General features: G+C 40.6%; 1 protein-coding gene across 1 annotated transcript in view; it reads left to right on the forward strand.

Moving 5' to 3' along the window:
• Positions 1 to 18365, forward strand: part of AASS (aminoadipate-semialdehyde synthase) — a 52484-nt gene that overhangs the window by 25222 nt on the left and 8897 nt on the right. The window contains exons 7-16 of the mRNA XM_075274233.1: positions 335 to 413; positions 491 to 618; positions 2128 to 2276; positions 2629 to 2751; positions 2842 to 2953; positions 10181 to 10240; positions 10336 to 10403; positions 12993 to 13114; positions 15760 to 15889; positions 17904 to 18014. Of these exons, the coding sequence (XP_075130334.1) occupies positions 335 to 413; positions 491 to 618; positions 2128 to 2276; positions 2629 to 2751; positions 2842 to 2953; positions 10181 to 10240; positions 10336 to 10403; positions 12993 to 13114; positions 15760 to 15889; positions 17904 to 18014 (1082 nt within the window). The remainder of the gene's footprint in view (positions 1 to 334; positions 414 to 490; positions 619 to 2127; positions 2277 to 2628; positions 2752 to 2841; positions 2954 to 10180; positions 10241 to 10335; positions 10404 to 12992; positions 13115 to 15759; positions 15890 to 17903; positions 18015 to 18365) is intronic.

Raw genomic sequence — 18365 nt, forward strand, 5'->3', positions numbered from 1 at the left:
AATAGGTCTCGAGTATCTAATCGGTGGATAATAACAGGGAATGGAGCAATCTCCTTCCAACTCTTTGCATTGCATAGTACATAGGCGAAACAGCTGATCCATGCAGAGACAGGCTCTTGGCTCCCCACCGATCAGATACATAGCTGACCTATCCTATGAATAAGCTATAAATAAATAATAAAAAAAACAAAACCCTGGACAACCCCTTTTAAAGCTATAATGTAGATGATTTTTAGCAGATTATTGTCCAGGCATTTGGTGATATTTTTCTTTTGATGCAGCAAATGATGAAACTTTATTCTACATAATATTTTTGTTTATTTTTACAAATTAGGGCGCTCAGGAAATATTTAATGAATTGCCCTGCGAGTTTGTTGAACCTCATGAGCTGAAAGAAGTTTCCAAGACTGGAGGTAATGCAGATTTTCTGGCAGAGGTATGTCATGTACCGTAATTATTCCTGCCTAATTTCCTTTCTTCTTTCTTGTAGATCTCAGGAAAGTCTATGGGACTGTATTAAGTCGTCACCACCACCTTGTAAGGAAAACTGATGGCGTCTATGATCCAGTAGAATATGACAAGAATCCTGAACTCTATACATCAAGGTTTAATGTTGATGTAGGTTTTAATCTATTCATGTTATTGGATGATTGCCTTAATAATCAATAAACGTGTTTTTTTATACATACATACACCACTAGATAGAAATATTGGATTGCTACAAATCTCTGTATGCAGTTATGCATCAGGCAGATATATAAATGCTAGATGACTTGCTAGAAGAGGGTGTTAAAATGCTTCTTCCGCTGCCCTATTTATAAAAAAAAAAAAAAAAAACCTCTCTGAGGCTACTTTTTAAGGGTGCATTCACACTACGTATACGGCAGCTTATTCTGAACGTAAAACACGTTCAGAATAAGCGGCGTATAAAGCAGCTCCATTCATTTCTATGGGAGCCGGCATACGAGCGCTCCCCATAGAAATGAATGGGCTGCTTCTTTCACTACGAGCACTGCCATTGAAGTGAATAGGAAGTGCCCGCGTGTACGGCTAGCTCTGCTCATTCCGAGCCGTACACGCAGCGCTTCCCATTCACTTCAATGGGAATGCTCGTAGTGAAAGAAGCAGCCCATTCATTTCTATCTGGAGCGCTCGTATGCCGGCTCCCATAGAAATGAATGGAACTGCTTTATACGCCGCTGATTCTGAACGTGTTTTACGTTCAGAATAAGCTGCCATATATGTAGTGTGAATGAGCCCTAATAGTGTACATTTTTGTGAGAGATTCTTGAAGGCTACACACCCGTCTCTAGATCATTTCCGGGTGCTTAGCAGAAGGAAATTTGGCTTCACAGTGTCCATTACATTGGGTCCTGCCATTTCCTGTCAGCCATTGAAACCTTCATTTCCAGTGCTGTCGTGAATGAAAAAACTGGATTGCTAAAAACTAGAACCATAGCATTTTTAGCAACAAATTTAGGTTCTGTTTGGGATAGGAGGACAGTTGAATGTAGAGGCATTGTGGTTATGTCTTCAATCCTGCTTCTGTTGTGGAGCAACATATTGCCACAACATATGACAGTTAATATGTGCAGGACATCCTGCGGCCCCACATGTTGCCTCTCATGACAAGGCTTTCAATTGACATTTTTCAAAAGTTTATTTCCCATTTGCCTTGGCCTGTCTGTTCACTAAATTTATCCACAATCGGATGCCAGCTTCAGCAGCCTACCAGTGTAGAGGATCTACAGGCAAAAGTGCAATATCTGTGGCCAAATGTGCTGCAGCATACTATATGGAAGCTGTATGTCTCCACGCCCAACCTTATCTTGTCATGTATCCAGGCCAATGGTGGCCCAACATGGTATTAGTCTCCTTTTGATTGGACAGTTTCCATAATAAATCCTTTCACTCTAATATTGTCCAACTATATTATTAAAAATATTATAATTCTAAAATATTATTCCAACATCTTCTTGGTGCATTTTTTGTACTATTGGGAATGTTCTATAAAGTGGATATGCCTTTTTTAAATAATTTAGTTTTTTTTTATTGCCCAGTCTGCATGATTTAACAGCCTTTCTGATCTTCTTTCCTCCTGTGTTGCTATTTTTTTTTTCCAAAAAGATTGCACCTTACACAACTTGTTTGATTAATGGAATATACTGGGACCCACACACACCCCGTTTGCTCAACAGACAGGATGCCCAAAGACTCCTAGCTCCTGTTAAGTCTTCTGCGGTTGTCACAGAGGGATGTCCAGAGCTACCACACAAGTAGGTGCTACTGTCTACATTTACTGGTTTTATCATTCTAGATAAATGTAATATCTCGTATATATGTGTGTGTTTAGAATTGTACAAAATTGTGTCACCAGATTAGTGATTTGTTTAGAGGGAAAAATCTAATTCTTATTATGAGCATCAGTGTCTTTTTTTTTTTTTTCTTTAATGCTTCCAATGATTTGATTTTTCTTGCAAGCAAATACCCAGCACTGGAGGTTTAAAGATAAGTTTACTGAGCAATTCAGTTTGTCATTTCAATTCTTAATATATCTATTTTTCTTTTTTCTTTTTTTCTTTCTTTTTCTCTTTTTTTTTTTTTTTTTTTTTTATATTATTTTTACAGACTTTTAGCTATTGGTGACATCTCTGCAGACACTGGGGGATCCATAGAGTTCATGACTGAATGTACAACAATTGATATGCCGTTTTGCATGTATGATGCTGATCAGCATATCATTCATGATAGGTAAGTTATGTCATTCTTTCTCTTTGATATATGACACAGAATGAAATAGTTTTCATTATTTGTCACATAGACTTGTATTTTATGTTTTAGTGTTGAAGGAAATGGAATTTTGATGTGCTCGATTGATAATTTACCTGCACAACTCCCAATTGAAGCTACTGAATATTTTGGAGACCTGTTGTTCCCATACATTGAGGAGATGGTAAGTTTATACAGGATTTGCTGTATTCTTATAGTCTTTTCTCGCGGGTTGGCTTTTAAAGAAACAATGAACCTTGAAGTTAATGATAGACGTAAGCAAGAAATATAGTTGTCTTCACTGTCAATATACAGCATTTTTGGAAACCACCTTGTAGAAATAATGAAGAGAACACCAGGGCTAATCTCCTACATAATTATCAGCTGAGAGTGATGCAAGGGACGCACTAAAGTTCAGGTTTCCATCATATAAGTCTGCATGGGGACACAAGAGATGAAACCCTGTCCGTGTCCGCTTGAAAAGCAGTTACCTGCTAACCCCATAGAATATAATAGGGTCTGCATGTTTTCTGCTGGTTATATACTGTAACTGGTGGAGGGAAAAGTACTTGTTGCTGATTTTAAGTGGAATCTGCGGCGGAGTCTCGTATGAAGACTGCAACACAGATGTGAACTTCTGACTAAATGGTGTGGTTTTGCCAATTGGTGCTGTGTTATCTCTGTAGTCCTACTGCAGACCGGGCTTCTGCTGCAGCCAGTTGTCTTGCGTTTTTGTTAGTGCTATAAGGAGAGTGGGGACATGGATAAGCTTCTGAGTAGGGTTGAGCCGATCTTGAAATTTCAGGATCGTTTTTAAAATCTTATTTCCGATCATTTTCCATTCGAACCCGATCCCAATTCCTAATGCAAGTAAATGGGATTTTTTTAAATAATTGAAGATCAGATTTTAAAAACGATCCTATTCACTACACAGCATGGAGTCCAGAAATTGTTTAAACGCTGCACAGAATCGCTGCTTCTCCCTGTTTTTTCTCAGTCCAGTACTCTCTCATTGACATGCCTTCAAGCGCCGTGCGCGCCCCCACCTCCCTAGGCTAGTGTTACAGATGATGGGAGTAGGCGGGGCTTGTTGTGGCTTAGGAGAGTGTGGGCGGGGAGACGTGAGTGCATCACTCATGTCTCCCCTCTCAGTACCCACCCACACTCTCCTAAGCCACAAGCCCCGCCTTCTCCCAGCATTTCTAAAACTAGTTTAGGGGGCACGCAGGGCGCTCTGAAGGCATGTCAATGAGAGAGGAGCGAGAAGAATGGGAAACGGCAGCACTTCAGTGCAGGTAAGTTGAGCAAAGTTCGCGAGTAGATAGTATCTATCTACTCTTCTGTTTCCTCCCTGCTGTGCCATATACTGGACTCTGCTACATCTCCATAACTGTACATTGACTTGTCTATCTACTCTTTTGCTTCGTCTCTGCTTTACTGTATACTCTGCTCAGCTACGTCTCAGATGTAGCAGAGCTGAGTATACGGTAAAGCAGGGATGAAGCAGAAGAGTCGATAGACAAGTCAATGTACAGTAGTATCTATCTACTCGCGAACTTCAGCCATGGCTTATTATATGGTGAGTCCTCACAGCAGCGCAGCACAGAGTGATTTACCGCAGCCTGCCACTCTTCTGCTTCTTCCCTGCTTCCCTGTTTTACCGTATACTCAGTTCTGCTACATCTGAGATGTAGCAGAGCCGAGTATATGGCACAGCAGGGAGGAAACAGAAGAGTAGTACGTTCCCATAGGAATGAATGGACGCAGCCGGAGTTAAGCAGCCGCACGCCGGCAAAGTCTGCGTGCCGGCCGCTTCCATTCATTCCTATGGGTGCGTGCTATTTGAAACGGGAGTTTCTAATAGTACTCGCTCATCTGATACTATAGCTTTTCCAACAATGATTGGACAGTAGCCAAGCATTGTGGGAAATAATCTCCGACCTTGATTCCGTCGGAAAAGATTGGGATTGGAATTCCAATCGCGATCGTGAAATTTACTCGATTGCCGATCGGAATCCGAACATTTCCGATCCCGATTGCTCAACCCTACTCCTGAGATACACAGAGAAGATATCTATTTCACTGTTTTATTTGTAATATGAGACAAAATGCAAGTGAAAGGATAAGATAAAGTGCTAGGGCATTTTTTTTGTGTATTTTCTATGTTACGTCATTTAACCCTTTCCCGACATCCGCCGTAATAGTACAGCGCTGCCGGGAAACTGTGTGCGCACCATGCCCTGCGGGTGTCAGCCGTAACATACGGCTGACAATGCCCTGTAACACCCGCGGTCGGAACCGAGTCCGATCACGGGTGTTAACCCCTGAGATGCCGGTAGTCAAACATCTCCGGGGTTTCTGTATATTATGGTGCCGATCGGCACCCCCTGCGACGGTTTCGGGGGGTGCCGGTGTTGGTAATGGGCAGTCTGGGGTCTGGTCAGTGACCCTGGGTCTGCCCCATGTGGTCCCCTCCACGTACCTGGTTGATCCTGCCAAAAAGGAAGCTGTCAGCCCTGTGCGTCTAAACAGGCTGACAGCTTTCTGTGCTCTGCAATACACGTGTAACACGTGTATTGCAGCGTACATCTAGTGAAGCAGAGATCAAGTTTAGAATAAATTAGAAATAAATAAAGCCCCAAAAATCCCATTTTCCCATTTAAATTTTTTATTATGTAAAATAAAGAAAAATAGAAAAAAAATTACATAATTGGTATTCTGCACAAATAGCAACGCATTAAAAAATAATGTAAATGAGGTATCACCGTAACTGTACCGACCCGCAGAATAAAGGTAACATGTTACCTGTACGCTGCACGGGAAAAAAAAAAAATGCTAAAAAGCCCTCTAAAAGCTCCTTGGCGCGCCTTCCCTTCTGCGTCTCGCTGTGCGTCCATATGTTAGTTTACAGTCATGGCCAAAAGTTTTGAGAATGATACAAATATTAAGTTTTACAAAGTCTACTGCTTCAATTTTTCTAATGGCAATTTGCATATACTCCAGAATGTTATAAAGAGTGATCAGGTTAACAGCAATTACTTGCAAAGTCAATATTTGCCTAGAAAATGAACTTTATCCGCCAAAACACATTTCAACATCATTGCAGCCTTAAAAGGACCAGGACTGCCTTAAAAGGACCAGCTAACAATGTTTCAGTGATTGCTCCATTAACACAGGTGTGGGTGTTGATGAGGACAGGGCTGGAGATCAATCTGTCATGATTAAAGAGGACCTTTCACCACTTTTGGGCACATGCAGTGTTATATACTGCCAGAAAGCCGACAGTGCGCTGAATTCAGCGCACTGTCGGCTTTCCCGATCTGTGCCCAGTGTAAAGAGCTTATGGTGCCGGTACAGTAGTGCTCTATGGTCAGAAGGGCGTTTCTGACAGTCAGTCAGAGACGTCCTTCTGCCTCTCGGCACCTATCGCGCTGTGCTGTGGAGCGGGGAGGAACTCCCCCCTCCCTCCCTGATAATGCTCGTCTATGGACGAGCAGTGTGAGCAGAGGGAGGCAGTATATAACACTGCATGTGCCCAAAAGTGGTGAAAGGTCCTCTTTAAGTAAGAATGACACCACTGGACACTTTAAAAGGAGGCTGGTGCTTGCCATCATTGTTTCTCTTCTGTTAACCATGGTTATCTCTAAAGAAACACGTGCAGTCATCATTGCACTGCACAAAAATGGCCTAACAGGGAAGAGTATCGCAGCTAGAAAGATTGCACCTCAGTCAACAATCTATCGCATCATCAAGAACTTCAAGGAGAGAGGTTCCATTGTTGGCAAAAAGGCTCCAGGGCGCCCAAGAAAGACCAGCAAGCGCCAGGACCGTCTCTTAAATGTGTTTCAGCTGCGGGATCGGGCTACCAGCAGTGCAGAGCTTGCTCACGAATGGCAGCAGGCAGGTGTGAGTGCATCTGCACGCACTGTGAGGCGGAGACTCTTGGAGCAAGGCCTAGTCTCAAGGAGGTCAGCAAAGAAGCCACTTCTCTCCAGAAAAAAACATCAGGGACAGACTGATATTCTGCAAAAGGTACAGGGAGTGGACTGCTGAGGATTGGGGTAAAGTCATTTTCTCTGATGAATCCCCTCTTCGATTGTTTGGGACATCTGAAAAACAGCTTATTCGGAGAAGACGAGGTGAGCGCTACCACCAGTCTTGTCTCATGCCAACTGTAAAGCATCCTGAAACCATTCATGTGTGGGGTTGCTTCTCAGCCAAGGGAATCGGCTCTCTCACTGTCTTACCTAAAAGCACAGCCATGAATAAGGAATGGTACCAGAATGTCTTCCAAGATCAACTTCTCCCAAACGTCCAAGAGCAGTTTGGCAATCAACAATGCCTTTTCCAGCATGATGGAGCACCTTGCCATAAAGCAAAGGTGATAACTAAATAGCTCAGGGAACAAAACATAGAGATTTTGGGTCCATGGCCTAGAAACTCCCCAGATCTTAATCCCATTGAGAACTTGTGGTCAATCATCAAGAGACGGGTGGACAAACAAAAACCTACAAATTCTGACAAAATGCAAGCATTGATTGTGCAAGAATGGACTGCTATCAGTCAGGATTTGGTCCAGAAGTTGATTGAGAGCATGCCATGGAGAATTGCAGAGGTCCTGAAGAAGAAGGGTCAACACTGCAAATATTGACTTGCTGCATTAACTCATTCTAACTGTCAATATAAGCTTTTGTTACTCATAATATGATTGCAATTATATTTCTCTATGTGATAAAAACATCTGACAAACACACATAAAAACCAGAGGCCAGCAGATCATGTGAAAATATAAGATTTGTGTCATTCTCAAAACTTTTGGCCATGACTGTACACCCACAAGTGGGGTACTATGGTAGTCCAGAGAACTTGCATAACAAATTGTGGAATGCGTTTTCTCCTTTAACCCCTTGTGAATGTGCAAATTCTAGGACTAAACGAAAATATTAGTAAAATAAAATGAAATGTGTAAATTTCACCTCCATTTTGTCTTAATTCCTGTTAAGCACTTATAGGGTTAAAATACTAGGTATATGTTTTTTTGGCTTATTTAAGGGGTGCAGTTTTGAAAATGGGGTGATTTATGGGGGGGGGTAGTATAAGGGTCTTTCAAGACCCCTTCATAACTGGATTAGTCCCTTTAAAAAATTGGGTTTGGGAAATTTCTTGAAAACTTTGAATATTGTTGTTTCACTTGTAAACCTTCTAATGTCCGTAAAAAATAAAAGGGTGACTAAAGTTTGATGCCGACATAAAGTAGAGATCTGGGACATGAGATTTATTATATAATTTTGGCAGTCTGACTATCTGTATGCAATGCACATCATTTCAAACTTTATGGAATGCATATTTTTCAAAATTTCCACCAAATTTCCTATTTTTTTCATAATTAAACACAAAACATATCAACCAAAATTTACTACTAACATTAAGTACAATGTGTTATGAGAAGTCTCAAAATCACTTTGGTAAGTTAAAGCGTTCCAAAGTTATTGCCAAATAAAGTAACACGTCAGTTTTGAAAAATCGAGCTTGGTCAGGAAGTCAAAAAGTGCCATCGGCGGGAAGGGGTTAAAGATTATGAAAACTTGTTAAAGGTTCACTTTGTCTCCCCCTTGCTTTTGTGGACAAGGTCAAATCATTTTGTTTTCTCAGGCCAAGGCAGTACATTTATAAATTCTGTACATTATTGAGAAAATGACATATTGAGCGTTTTCCAGGAACAGCTCTTTACATACCTGTACATTTAAAAGATTTGAATTTTGTTGGTAGATTGATTAATAAAATGCCTGTTTCTCGATGACTATTATTTCCTTTATATTAATCTCTGAATTCCAGTCCTTTCAAAATAAGATTGTGATGCATTAAGAAGGAAGACTGCCAGACGTGGCAATACCTGAGTAATACTAAACTGTTTGCTAACCATTTTAAACCAGAGTACTATGGAAGTTAATGCACTTCAGATACTGAATGATGTAAATCATTTGTCTCATGTTGAACTTCTGGCCAGTATTCCCTGGATGGTAAAAAAAAAAAAAAAAAAAAAAAATTCCAACAGTTGATTTAAGCAGCACCACAATACTAAAGCTATATGTACATGTGAGTCAGTATTGAGACACTGTACTACTCCCTAAAGCAGCATAAACTGCATTGTTGGCCACATGCTCTATCTTGCCTTTTGTGTCAAAGGGAAAAGATTGCAAAATTCTGGCACAAATCTGAAATCAACAGAGCTATGTTTACTTGATTCTACATGAGGATCAAGTCCTAGATCTGTTCAGTTGTGTTACGCTTGGTGCTACTGAACATCCATGATACTTTTCTTCTTATTATTAGTCATACTGGCTCTCATTCATTTTATCTTGTCCTTTCCTGATTTTGTTTCCTTTTTGGTTTTAATATGATGCAGTTTATAAGTTTTGGGCTGTGTTTCCTTTTCAACTCTGAGGCTCTCCATAAACTATACAGTTTGCAACTATATATTATGTCTAAATCCTGTTCTGTCCTCAGTAAGGTAATAAAATAAAATAACCACACACACAAGGAGTGTTTTCTTCATGAATACACCAGATTCTTAAACTTTCAGTCCTTCTACAGTATAATACCAAACACAACATTTTTGGTATGCTATTTGTCAGCTAAGGGAGCGTTCACACTACCGTCTGTGTCCGACAGCTAGTGTCCGATGCTAATGTCCACGTAAAATCTTGTGCGGACATTAGCATCGGACACTAGCTGTGTCCGTTACGTTTTGCATTGATTTAAATGGACATCGGGTGCGTTCTTTTACTGTCCGTGGGTGTCCTTAACTATCCGTTCGCAAAGATGTCTGAATTTTCATATTGTACTACTGTCCCATACTATCCTACTGTCCCATACTATCATATTGTACTACTGTCCCATACTATCCTACTGTCCCGTACTATGCTGCTTTTTACTACTATTTAATGGCTTGTAGTTTTACTTTACTTATCCAATAGCAGTGCAGTAGTCCAAATGATTTGATGTAAGGGCTAGTTCACACGTGGGCAAAGGGGCGGATTTTGACAGCGGATTTCGCTTCAAAAACCGCCCCTTTACAATAGTGGTCTATGTAGACCGCTAGCTTTTTTTTTTTTGGGAGGCGAAAACTGCGCGGTTTTCGCCCGCGGTTTCTATAGCACATATAGGGAAAAAAAAACCCTAGCGAAAACTGCGTCAAAAACCGTGCGGAATGCAAAAAAACGCGTCGAAAAAACTCCCCGCAGTTTTTAACCTCGCACAAATAAGCTAGGCGGTTTTCACGTGTGAACTAGCCCTTAACCCTACACATTTAGGACACCCCAGTGTTTTGTTTTTTTTTCTTTAAAACTGAGCTAAGCAATTGTTGCTAAATGACTAAATCTACTTTGTATACATGTTTTTCTCTCACCAGCTGATGTCAGACGCTACAAGGCCCATTGATCAAGAAAAATTTTCTCCTGTTGTTCGAGATGTAAGTCTTGATACCCGTCTATCTGTTTATCTGTAGAGTTCTATTTTGAAGGTGTATTAATAGATTTTTGTTTGTGCTGTATTTTGTCAACCCAGGCAGTAATTGCAAGCAATGGTTCACTGTCTCCTAAATACAAATACATACAGAAGCTCAGGGAGAGCAGGTAAAATGAATGCATTTCTATTACTTCTATCTGTTTCTACTGATGTTACTTATGCTATAGAGTTTGACTTAAACACACTTTATACATGAAGTTGTCAAGAGTCTGTTGTAACATGCAGGTTACTATAAACAACAATAAAAACTTTTTGTAAAGGGGTATTCCAGCCTTTGAAGAATAAACACTAACTATTACTGCAGGGACTCTGCACACGGACTAACAGTACAATAATACTACATCCTAAGCATATGTAATATACTGTGTTACCTCCTTCAAGAAAAAACAAACTGGTGACTGAGAAAGTATTTGGATAAAGAAAAAAACAAAACACTAAAGAGGCAATAAACTAAAACCTCTCAACCCACCCGCACATTTACAGTAGCAATAAGTGAACAAGCTACCTGTAGTGCGTTTGTCTTCAAATGCATATGGTTTAGTATATACATCCTCAGTATACTCCTCCAAGAGTCAGACTCCAGTGTGCAGGTAATAAATCACTTTACTCACCTTCACTTCTGTGTGAATGCCAGAATAAAGTGATTGAGGATCTATTACCTAGGAACTGTTATTTTGTTTTCAGAAAGGCAAAGTCATTTGGGCGCACCATCATCCCAACCATAAAAGGTGGTAATAAAAAAAACTGGGAAAACTAAATCCTCCTGCCTTCTGTATGTTGGAATAAGGGGACATTTTAGGATCATTAGGTAGGATATAGAGGATCACCTGCTTTCAAGACTTTATAAGGAAACAAGGAAAGACATAGTGTGAGAATTGAGGGTGTCCCAGTTTTGCGGTATTGAAGCAATCCAACCCAGTTGGTGCAAATGGAATTATTTCCATCATATGTCTAGGAATGAGACCAAGTGGATTTTTAATTTGGATACATTGGCTGCAAAGGGTTTTAATAGTGATGCGGAGCTATTCGCTTTTTAGGGTTAAGGGCGATCTGGTGTGCATTAAGTTGATAGTCTTAATGATTAGAGATGAGCGAACACTAAAATGTCCGAGGTTCGAAATCCGATTCGAACAGCCGCTCACTGTTCGGCTGTTCGAACGGATTTCGAACCCCATTATAGTCTATGGAGGGAAATGCTCGTTTCAGGGGTATGCAAAATTCGATACAATTATACTTACCAAGTCCACGAGTGACAGTCGGACTGGATTCCCCTTGAAGTCTTCTCCCGGCGCAGCGCCCCCGCGGCGTCTTCCGGTTGGAATTCACTCTGCCTAGTCATCGGGGCCTAGGCAGAGCCAACTGCGCATGCCCAGTCGGCTCTGCCCGGCCCGACGCCTGAGCAGAGCCGGCTGCGCATGCGAGGACATGCCCGCGCATGCGCAGTCGGCTCTGCCTAGGCAGAGTGAATTCCAGCCGGAAGACGCCGCGGGGACGCTGCACGGAGAGGACTTCTAAAGGTAAGAGAAGAACCAGCGTTGATTGGCAGAATGTATAGCATTCTGCCAATCAACGCTGGTTCTGCATCGAACCTTAAACTTCGAACAGCTAGTAGTGTTCGATCGAGTACGAGTATTTCGAATACCGTAGTATTCGATCGAACACCTACTCGATCGAACACTACTCGCTCATCGCTATTAATGATTAATAATATATTTTATTTATATAACACCAGCATATTTTGCAGCACTTTAGAAATCGTAGGGTTAAAGTATAATCAAAAAAGAAATATTACAGATTAATAAGTCAATACACACAATGAGATTGAGGGCTCTGCTTTCAAGAATTTACAATCTATGAGGTAGAGGTAGCAGGGGTGGCATAGCAACTAGCATTTCTTATACAGTGGAGGAGCCTCTAACTCTGCGGATGTCAACATTTGTTAAACATTTATTAATGAAGTATGTTCCAAAATGTGTTAATGACACAAATGCTGGCAAAAAATTAAAAATTGTCTGAAGGTTTAGTTACGTATTTACGAATAATATAAACAGGCAGTCTGAAAATGCATGATTAGACTATCAAGTCTAAGCTTATATCACCTGTTACGCTAGGTTAACATCTGCGTACTTTTTTCCATTCTTCTGGTCCATCGTAGAATCAGAATAACAGGAAAATCGACAGTCTGATCTGTTCTATGATGCACACGTAATTTAGGCTTGCAACACCATTGATTGATGTTGGAGGGTCTGCGCTAGACAGATGTGACTCAAATGTGAACTAAGCCTCAGTTGGCATACTTTAGGCCACAATTGTAGTTTAAAATGTTGGTGTAATTTGGTGCACTTAAGCCAAACTAATTTTGTCGCAAAGCCACACTCCCTTTTCCAGCGAGCCAGAAGTATTTTTCCTAAAACCACTATAGTCATTCTGCCCCGTAGTGTCTGACAATCGCTTTTTTTAGTGACCAATCTGTATACAAACCATGTAAGATGAATTTTATCTCCAGTTTGCCTTACCATATGAATGTGTGATATATTTGATGAGTATTTCATCGAAGCAAACACAGGCACATTTCTGTGGGCTTTGCTTTGATTACTATTTTGATGGGGTCGATTAATTATTCTGTCTAATCTTTTTAACAGACAAGTCTACTTTGTTATCTATGAAACATAATGAAAGTGTTATTTACTTGCCAGAGAGTACGCTCAGTCTATGACTGTGGGATCAAAGAAGAGGATTCTGGTGCTTGGTTCTGGTTATGTTTCAGAACCTGTCATAAGTTACCTTACAAGAGATCCTAATGTTGAAATTACTGCAGGTAATCCTGAATGTTGTTGAGTTTTGAGATGATAATCTACTGATTTATGGTTATCTGGAATTCCCGTCTTCTGAACACCATTTTACTATTTACATATAATGTAACTTTTGAAAATACTGTGCTTTAGGTATCTTGCATATACAGTAGTTACAGCATGCATTATTGGTTATACCATCACTGTTCTTGAGGACCTCATACACATGAGAAAATAGTCAGTCGAATGGGACTAGCTGACTTCTCTGATCTCATGTGTATGGGGGCCTTCTGGTAATCCCCAGCAGGGTGATGTTGAATGGATAATGTTCAAAGTTGAAATTTACTACTTCATCTTTTTGCTCTTACGGCAGAGAAGCACTAGAAGTGTCTTGCGGCAACTTACTGCTCTCTCTGCACTGACAACACAGGCATGCTTGGTTGAATTCTCTCTGTCTTGGATATTAGACATTTTTTGGGTATACATGTGGAGATCAATGTATTTCATGATCTGAATCCACATTAAAGAGAGAGGCTATTCTTCTCTTACCTTTATTATTCTGATCCCCAAAGCTGATCCTGAGAAATTTTTTTCTTTCTTCCATATGTAATTGAGTTTTCAGACAGCACTGGGGGCGTTTTCCTGCACTCAATCATCACTGGGGGCGTCCTCTGTACTGTCTGAAAACTCTCCAGCAACGCCTCTCTTCTTCTCCGGACCGCCTCTTCTCTCACGCTCCCATCACACCGACTGCACATGTCCATCGGCCATTTTCCTGTAGCCATACGGGAGAGGCCACAGGAAAATGGCCGCCGAATGTGTGCAGTTGGCGCTTTTGGATGAAGACGCGATGGGAGCATGAGAGAAGAGGCGGTCCGGAGAAGAAGACAGAGGCGTTGCTGGAGAGTTTTCAGACAGTACAGGGGACGCCACCAGTGATGTTTGAGCGCAGAAGAACGCCCCCAGTGCTGTCTGAAAATTAATTTACATATGGAAGAAAGGAAAAAAATCTCTAAGGAACGGTGTTCCGGATCAGAATAATAAAGGTAAGAGAAGAATAGCCTTTCTTAAGGCTATCCCTACGTGTATTTAGTTTAAAAAGGGTATTCTAATGTTAGAATCCCTTTAAGTCTCTTTGACAATACAGCACCTAATAGTATCTCATACAGATAGCTTCTGCATAGGAATTTTAGTTTCTGAAATTTGTTAAACTTCTGCTTATTGTCAAACACCAAAACTTATTAACACTTATGTTACCCATATAGTGTCCAGATTTACTGTAAGACCACACACTAATAAGCATTTGAATACAATATACACTCACCGGCCACTTTATTAGGTACACCATGCTAGTAACGGGTTGGACCCCCCTTTTGCCTTCAGAACTGCCTCAGTTCTTCGTGGCATAGATTCAACAAGGTGCTGGAAGCATTCCTCAGAGATTTTGGTCCATATTGACATGATGGCATCACACAGTTGCCGCAGATTTGTCGGCTGCACATCCATGATGCGAATCTCCCGTTCCACCACATCCCAAAGATGCTCTATTGGATTGAGATCTGGTGACTGTGGAGGCCATTGGAGTACAGTGAACTCATTGTCATGTTCAAGAAACCAGTCTGAGATGATTCCAGCTTTATGACATGGCGCATTATCCTGCTGAAAGTAGCCATCAGATGTTGGGTACATTGTGGTCATAAAGGGATGGACATGGTCAGCAACAACACTCAGGTAGGCTTTGGCGTTGCAACGATGCTCAATTGGTACCAAGGGGCCCAAAGAGTGCCAAGAAAATATTCCCCACACCATGACACCACCACCACCAGCCTGAACCGTTGATACAAGGCAGGATGGATCCATGCTTTCATGTTGTTGACACCAAATTCTGACCCTACCATCCGAATGTCGCAGCAGAAATCGAGACTCATCAGACCAGGCAACGTTTTTCCAATCTTCAATTGTCCAATTTCGATGAGCTTGTGCAAATTGTAGCCTCAGTTTCCTGTTCTTAGCTGAAAGGAGTGGCACCCGGTGTGGTCTTCTGCTGCTGTAGCCCATCTGCCTCAAAGTTCGACGTACTGTGCGTTCAGAGATGCTCTTCTGGCTACCTTGGTTGTAACAGGTGGCTATTTGAGTCACTGTTGCCTTTCTATCAGCTCGAACCAGTCTGGCCATTCTCCTCTGACCTCTGGCATCAACAACGCATTTCCGCCTACAGAACTACCGCTCACTGGATGTTTTTTATTTTTCGGACCATTCTCTGTAAACCCTAGAGATGGTTGTGCGTGAAAATCCCAGTAGATCAGCAGTTTCTGAAATACTCAGACCAGCCCTTCTGGCACCAACAACCATGCCACGTTCAAAGGCACTCAAATCACCTTTCTTCCCCATACTGATGCTCGGTTTGAACTGCAGGAGATTGTCTTGACCATGTCTACATGCCTAAATGCACTGAGTTGCCGCCATGTGATTGGCTGATTAGAAATTAAGTGTTAACGAGCAGTTGGACAGGTGTACCTAATAAAGTGGCCGGTGAGTGTATACTGTGTGTGTGTGTGTGTGTGTGTGTATATATATATATATATATATATATATATATATATATATATATATATATTTGGACTATTAGTTGACAAGGCTCAACGAATGTTTTTTGTTTTTTTCTCTGTAGTGTCCATTATTAAAGATCAAGTGGATCATTTATCAAAGAAGTATAACAACACAATCCCACTGGAGATGAATGTCTTCAAGAGTGAAGAGAAATTGTCCTCTTTAGTGAAGAAACATGAACTTGTTGTCAGGTTAATATAGTTATTTTAATTTCAACGGTATTTAACTCTTCTTGTTGGGGTATGGTTGTGTTTTATTTTTTTTTATTTTTAGAGGGAATCTACTAACACACTACATGCACTATATGGCCAGAGGTCTGTGGACATCCCTCCATATTATTTAGATCAGGTGTTTTAGCCCCACCCATTGCAAACTGGTGCCTAAAATCAGGAGCATGCAGTCATGTAAATTGTAGTAAGCCTAAATTCACATGACTATGGTGCAAAACAGCCATAAAAAACATCCATTTTTTCATGACAGTTTTGCACTCAGAGGAGAGCACAACCTATATTTTGAAGGCCTGTGAAGATGGACCATCAAAATATTGGTCATGTGAATAGCCCCTGTTTACAGACATTAAAGTATTGCAGCCGTGTGATGGCCATTAAAGAAAAAGTCTATCAAACAGCCATTTATGATGTTCATGTGAACGTAGGCTAAGGGTTGCATCAGAGAACACAGTTTACTGCAACATTTACTGTAAGCCATTTTGGGAAGATTTTGATGTGCTAGTTCTGCCCCAGTCATCTGTGGTGTTATTGTGAAATGGAAGTGTCTGTTGAATCATGCAGTACAAGGCTGGTGGTGATATCAGCACAAGAATGACACCAGCTTTGTTAAATTGGTTTTTATATAGCCACAAAAGGGGGCCTATCTCCATATCAGTGCCATATTTGAGGAATAGCCTACCCCAGGAACTGGTCACAGTCAACCACTTCAAAAAAGTATTGGATGCCTTCTTAGAGCAAGATAGCATTGATGGTTATGGAAATGTATATAGTCATGACCTATCCCGTCCCCTGGTTGAACTTATGGACATATGTATTTTTTTCAACCATACTAACTATGTAACAATGTGTACGCAGGCTCATCGAATATGCATAGCCGGGAACCAACATGCCTGAAAGGTTTAATTTTTTCCCATATAATGTTATTGCATAAATACCATATAATTTGGGGGTATATGTGATCACTTTAATTTTTTTTTTTTCTGTTCTGTAGGATAAACAAAAAAACTTATAAATTCTGACTTTTTTTTATACTGCATAGCTCACCATGCGGTTAAATAATGCCATCATCTTATAGTTCAGGTTGTTACGTATGTGGAGATGCCAATTATGGGTGCATTTTTTTATGTTTTTTTTTTTTTTTACTTAAGTCATATGAGTCCTATATAGGGACTTGAATGTACGAAAGACTGATCACTCTTATAATACACTGCAGTAGTTCTATATTACAGTATATTACATCTGTCAGTTTTACACAGACAGCCTATTAGATCCAGCCTCTGGAACCGTGGAAGGTAGACATGGAAACCTTTGTTGGGCTCTTCCCTGCATAACATGAGAGCCACTAGAGATGTACAGGTGCTAAATGTCTTAGTTGCAGGCAGTCTATAGCAACCATGGCTTCTGAGTCTATACATGCCAGAGAGCGCTAGAGCCACGAATAGACGAACTGCCTTTTCAATGCCTAATGCTGAGTGCTTTAAAGAGTTGTTTCAAGCAAATGATGTTGATGTTCCCAAGACCTCCCAACAAGCAGCTGTTATATGGAGAACAGAGCTAGAAGTAGATGGTTCTGAGCTCAGTTACTGCTGCTCAGCTCTTATACAAGTGAACGTGAATTTGGCCACAGTAATTCAGCATGGCCACTACATGAAGAACAGAGCTATCTGCTTCCAGCTCTGTTCTCTGTATATTGGCTGTGGTTCCAGTTGTTGGACTCCTGCCAATCTTACATCATCAATATCATTTGCCTGAAAAACTTCATTACCAATTAGGATGTGAAAGGCAGTCTACTGGTGGGCAGCAACTAAACAAGCCTATTGAAATGATTAATATCTTCGTAATATATATATATATATATATATATATATATATATATATATATATATATATATATATATCTTGCCCCTATTCAGTAATAAAATATATGAGTATTTTATTCGTCACTTACACCTCTTGTCTGTTTTGCAATGTTTAGCTTACTGCCTTATGCTGCACATCCGCTGGTGGCGAAACACTGCATCAAGAATAAGGTGAACCTGGTAACTGCCAGTTATGTAACTCCCTCCATGAGAGAACTCCAGCAAAGGTATAAAATAACTGAACTGAGATAAAAATATAAACCATATTGTAACCAGTCATTTTCAAAAGAGTTTGAATGCTTCCTCAGATGAATAAAGTGGTATACATAGACTTCTGATTTCTACAAATATGACTTTTCCAGCATTAGGAATCTGATTCTTTATAGGCCATCTTGTTCTCAAAAATGAAACTTCTCTCATCTTGACTTTCTTGGTTAGAATAGTGCATTTGTTTTGTATATGAAGACTTGTCTCACGTTGTATTTTCCTTGTGTTGGCTGCCCCGTCAGTAGGTAAGTAGTAACACATTACTTAGAACGGCGCTTACTGCCTAATTTGTTCTGACATAGTATTCCGCT

This window comes from Leptodactylus fuscus, chromosome 5 (assembly GCF_031893055.1).
Source record: "Leptodactylus fuscus isolate aLepFus1 chromosome 5, aLepFus1.hap2, whole genome shotgun sequence".
NCBI classification, from domain to species: Eukaryota; Metazoa; Chordata; class Amphibia; order Anura; family Leptodactylidae; genus Leptodactylus; species Leptodactylus fuscus.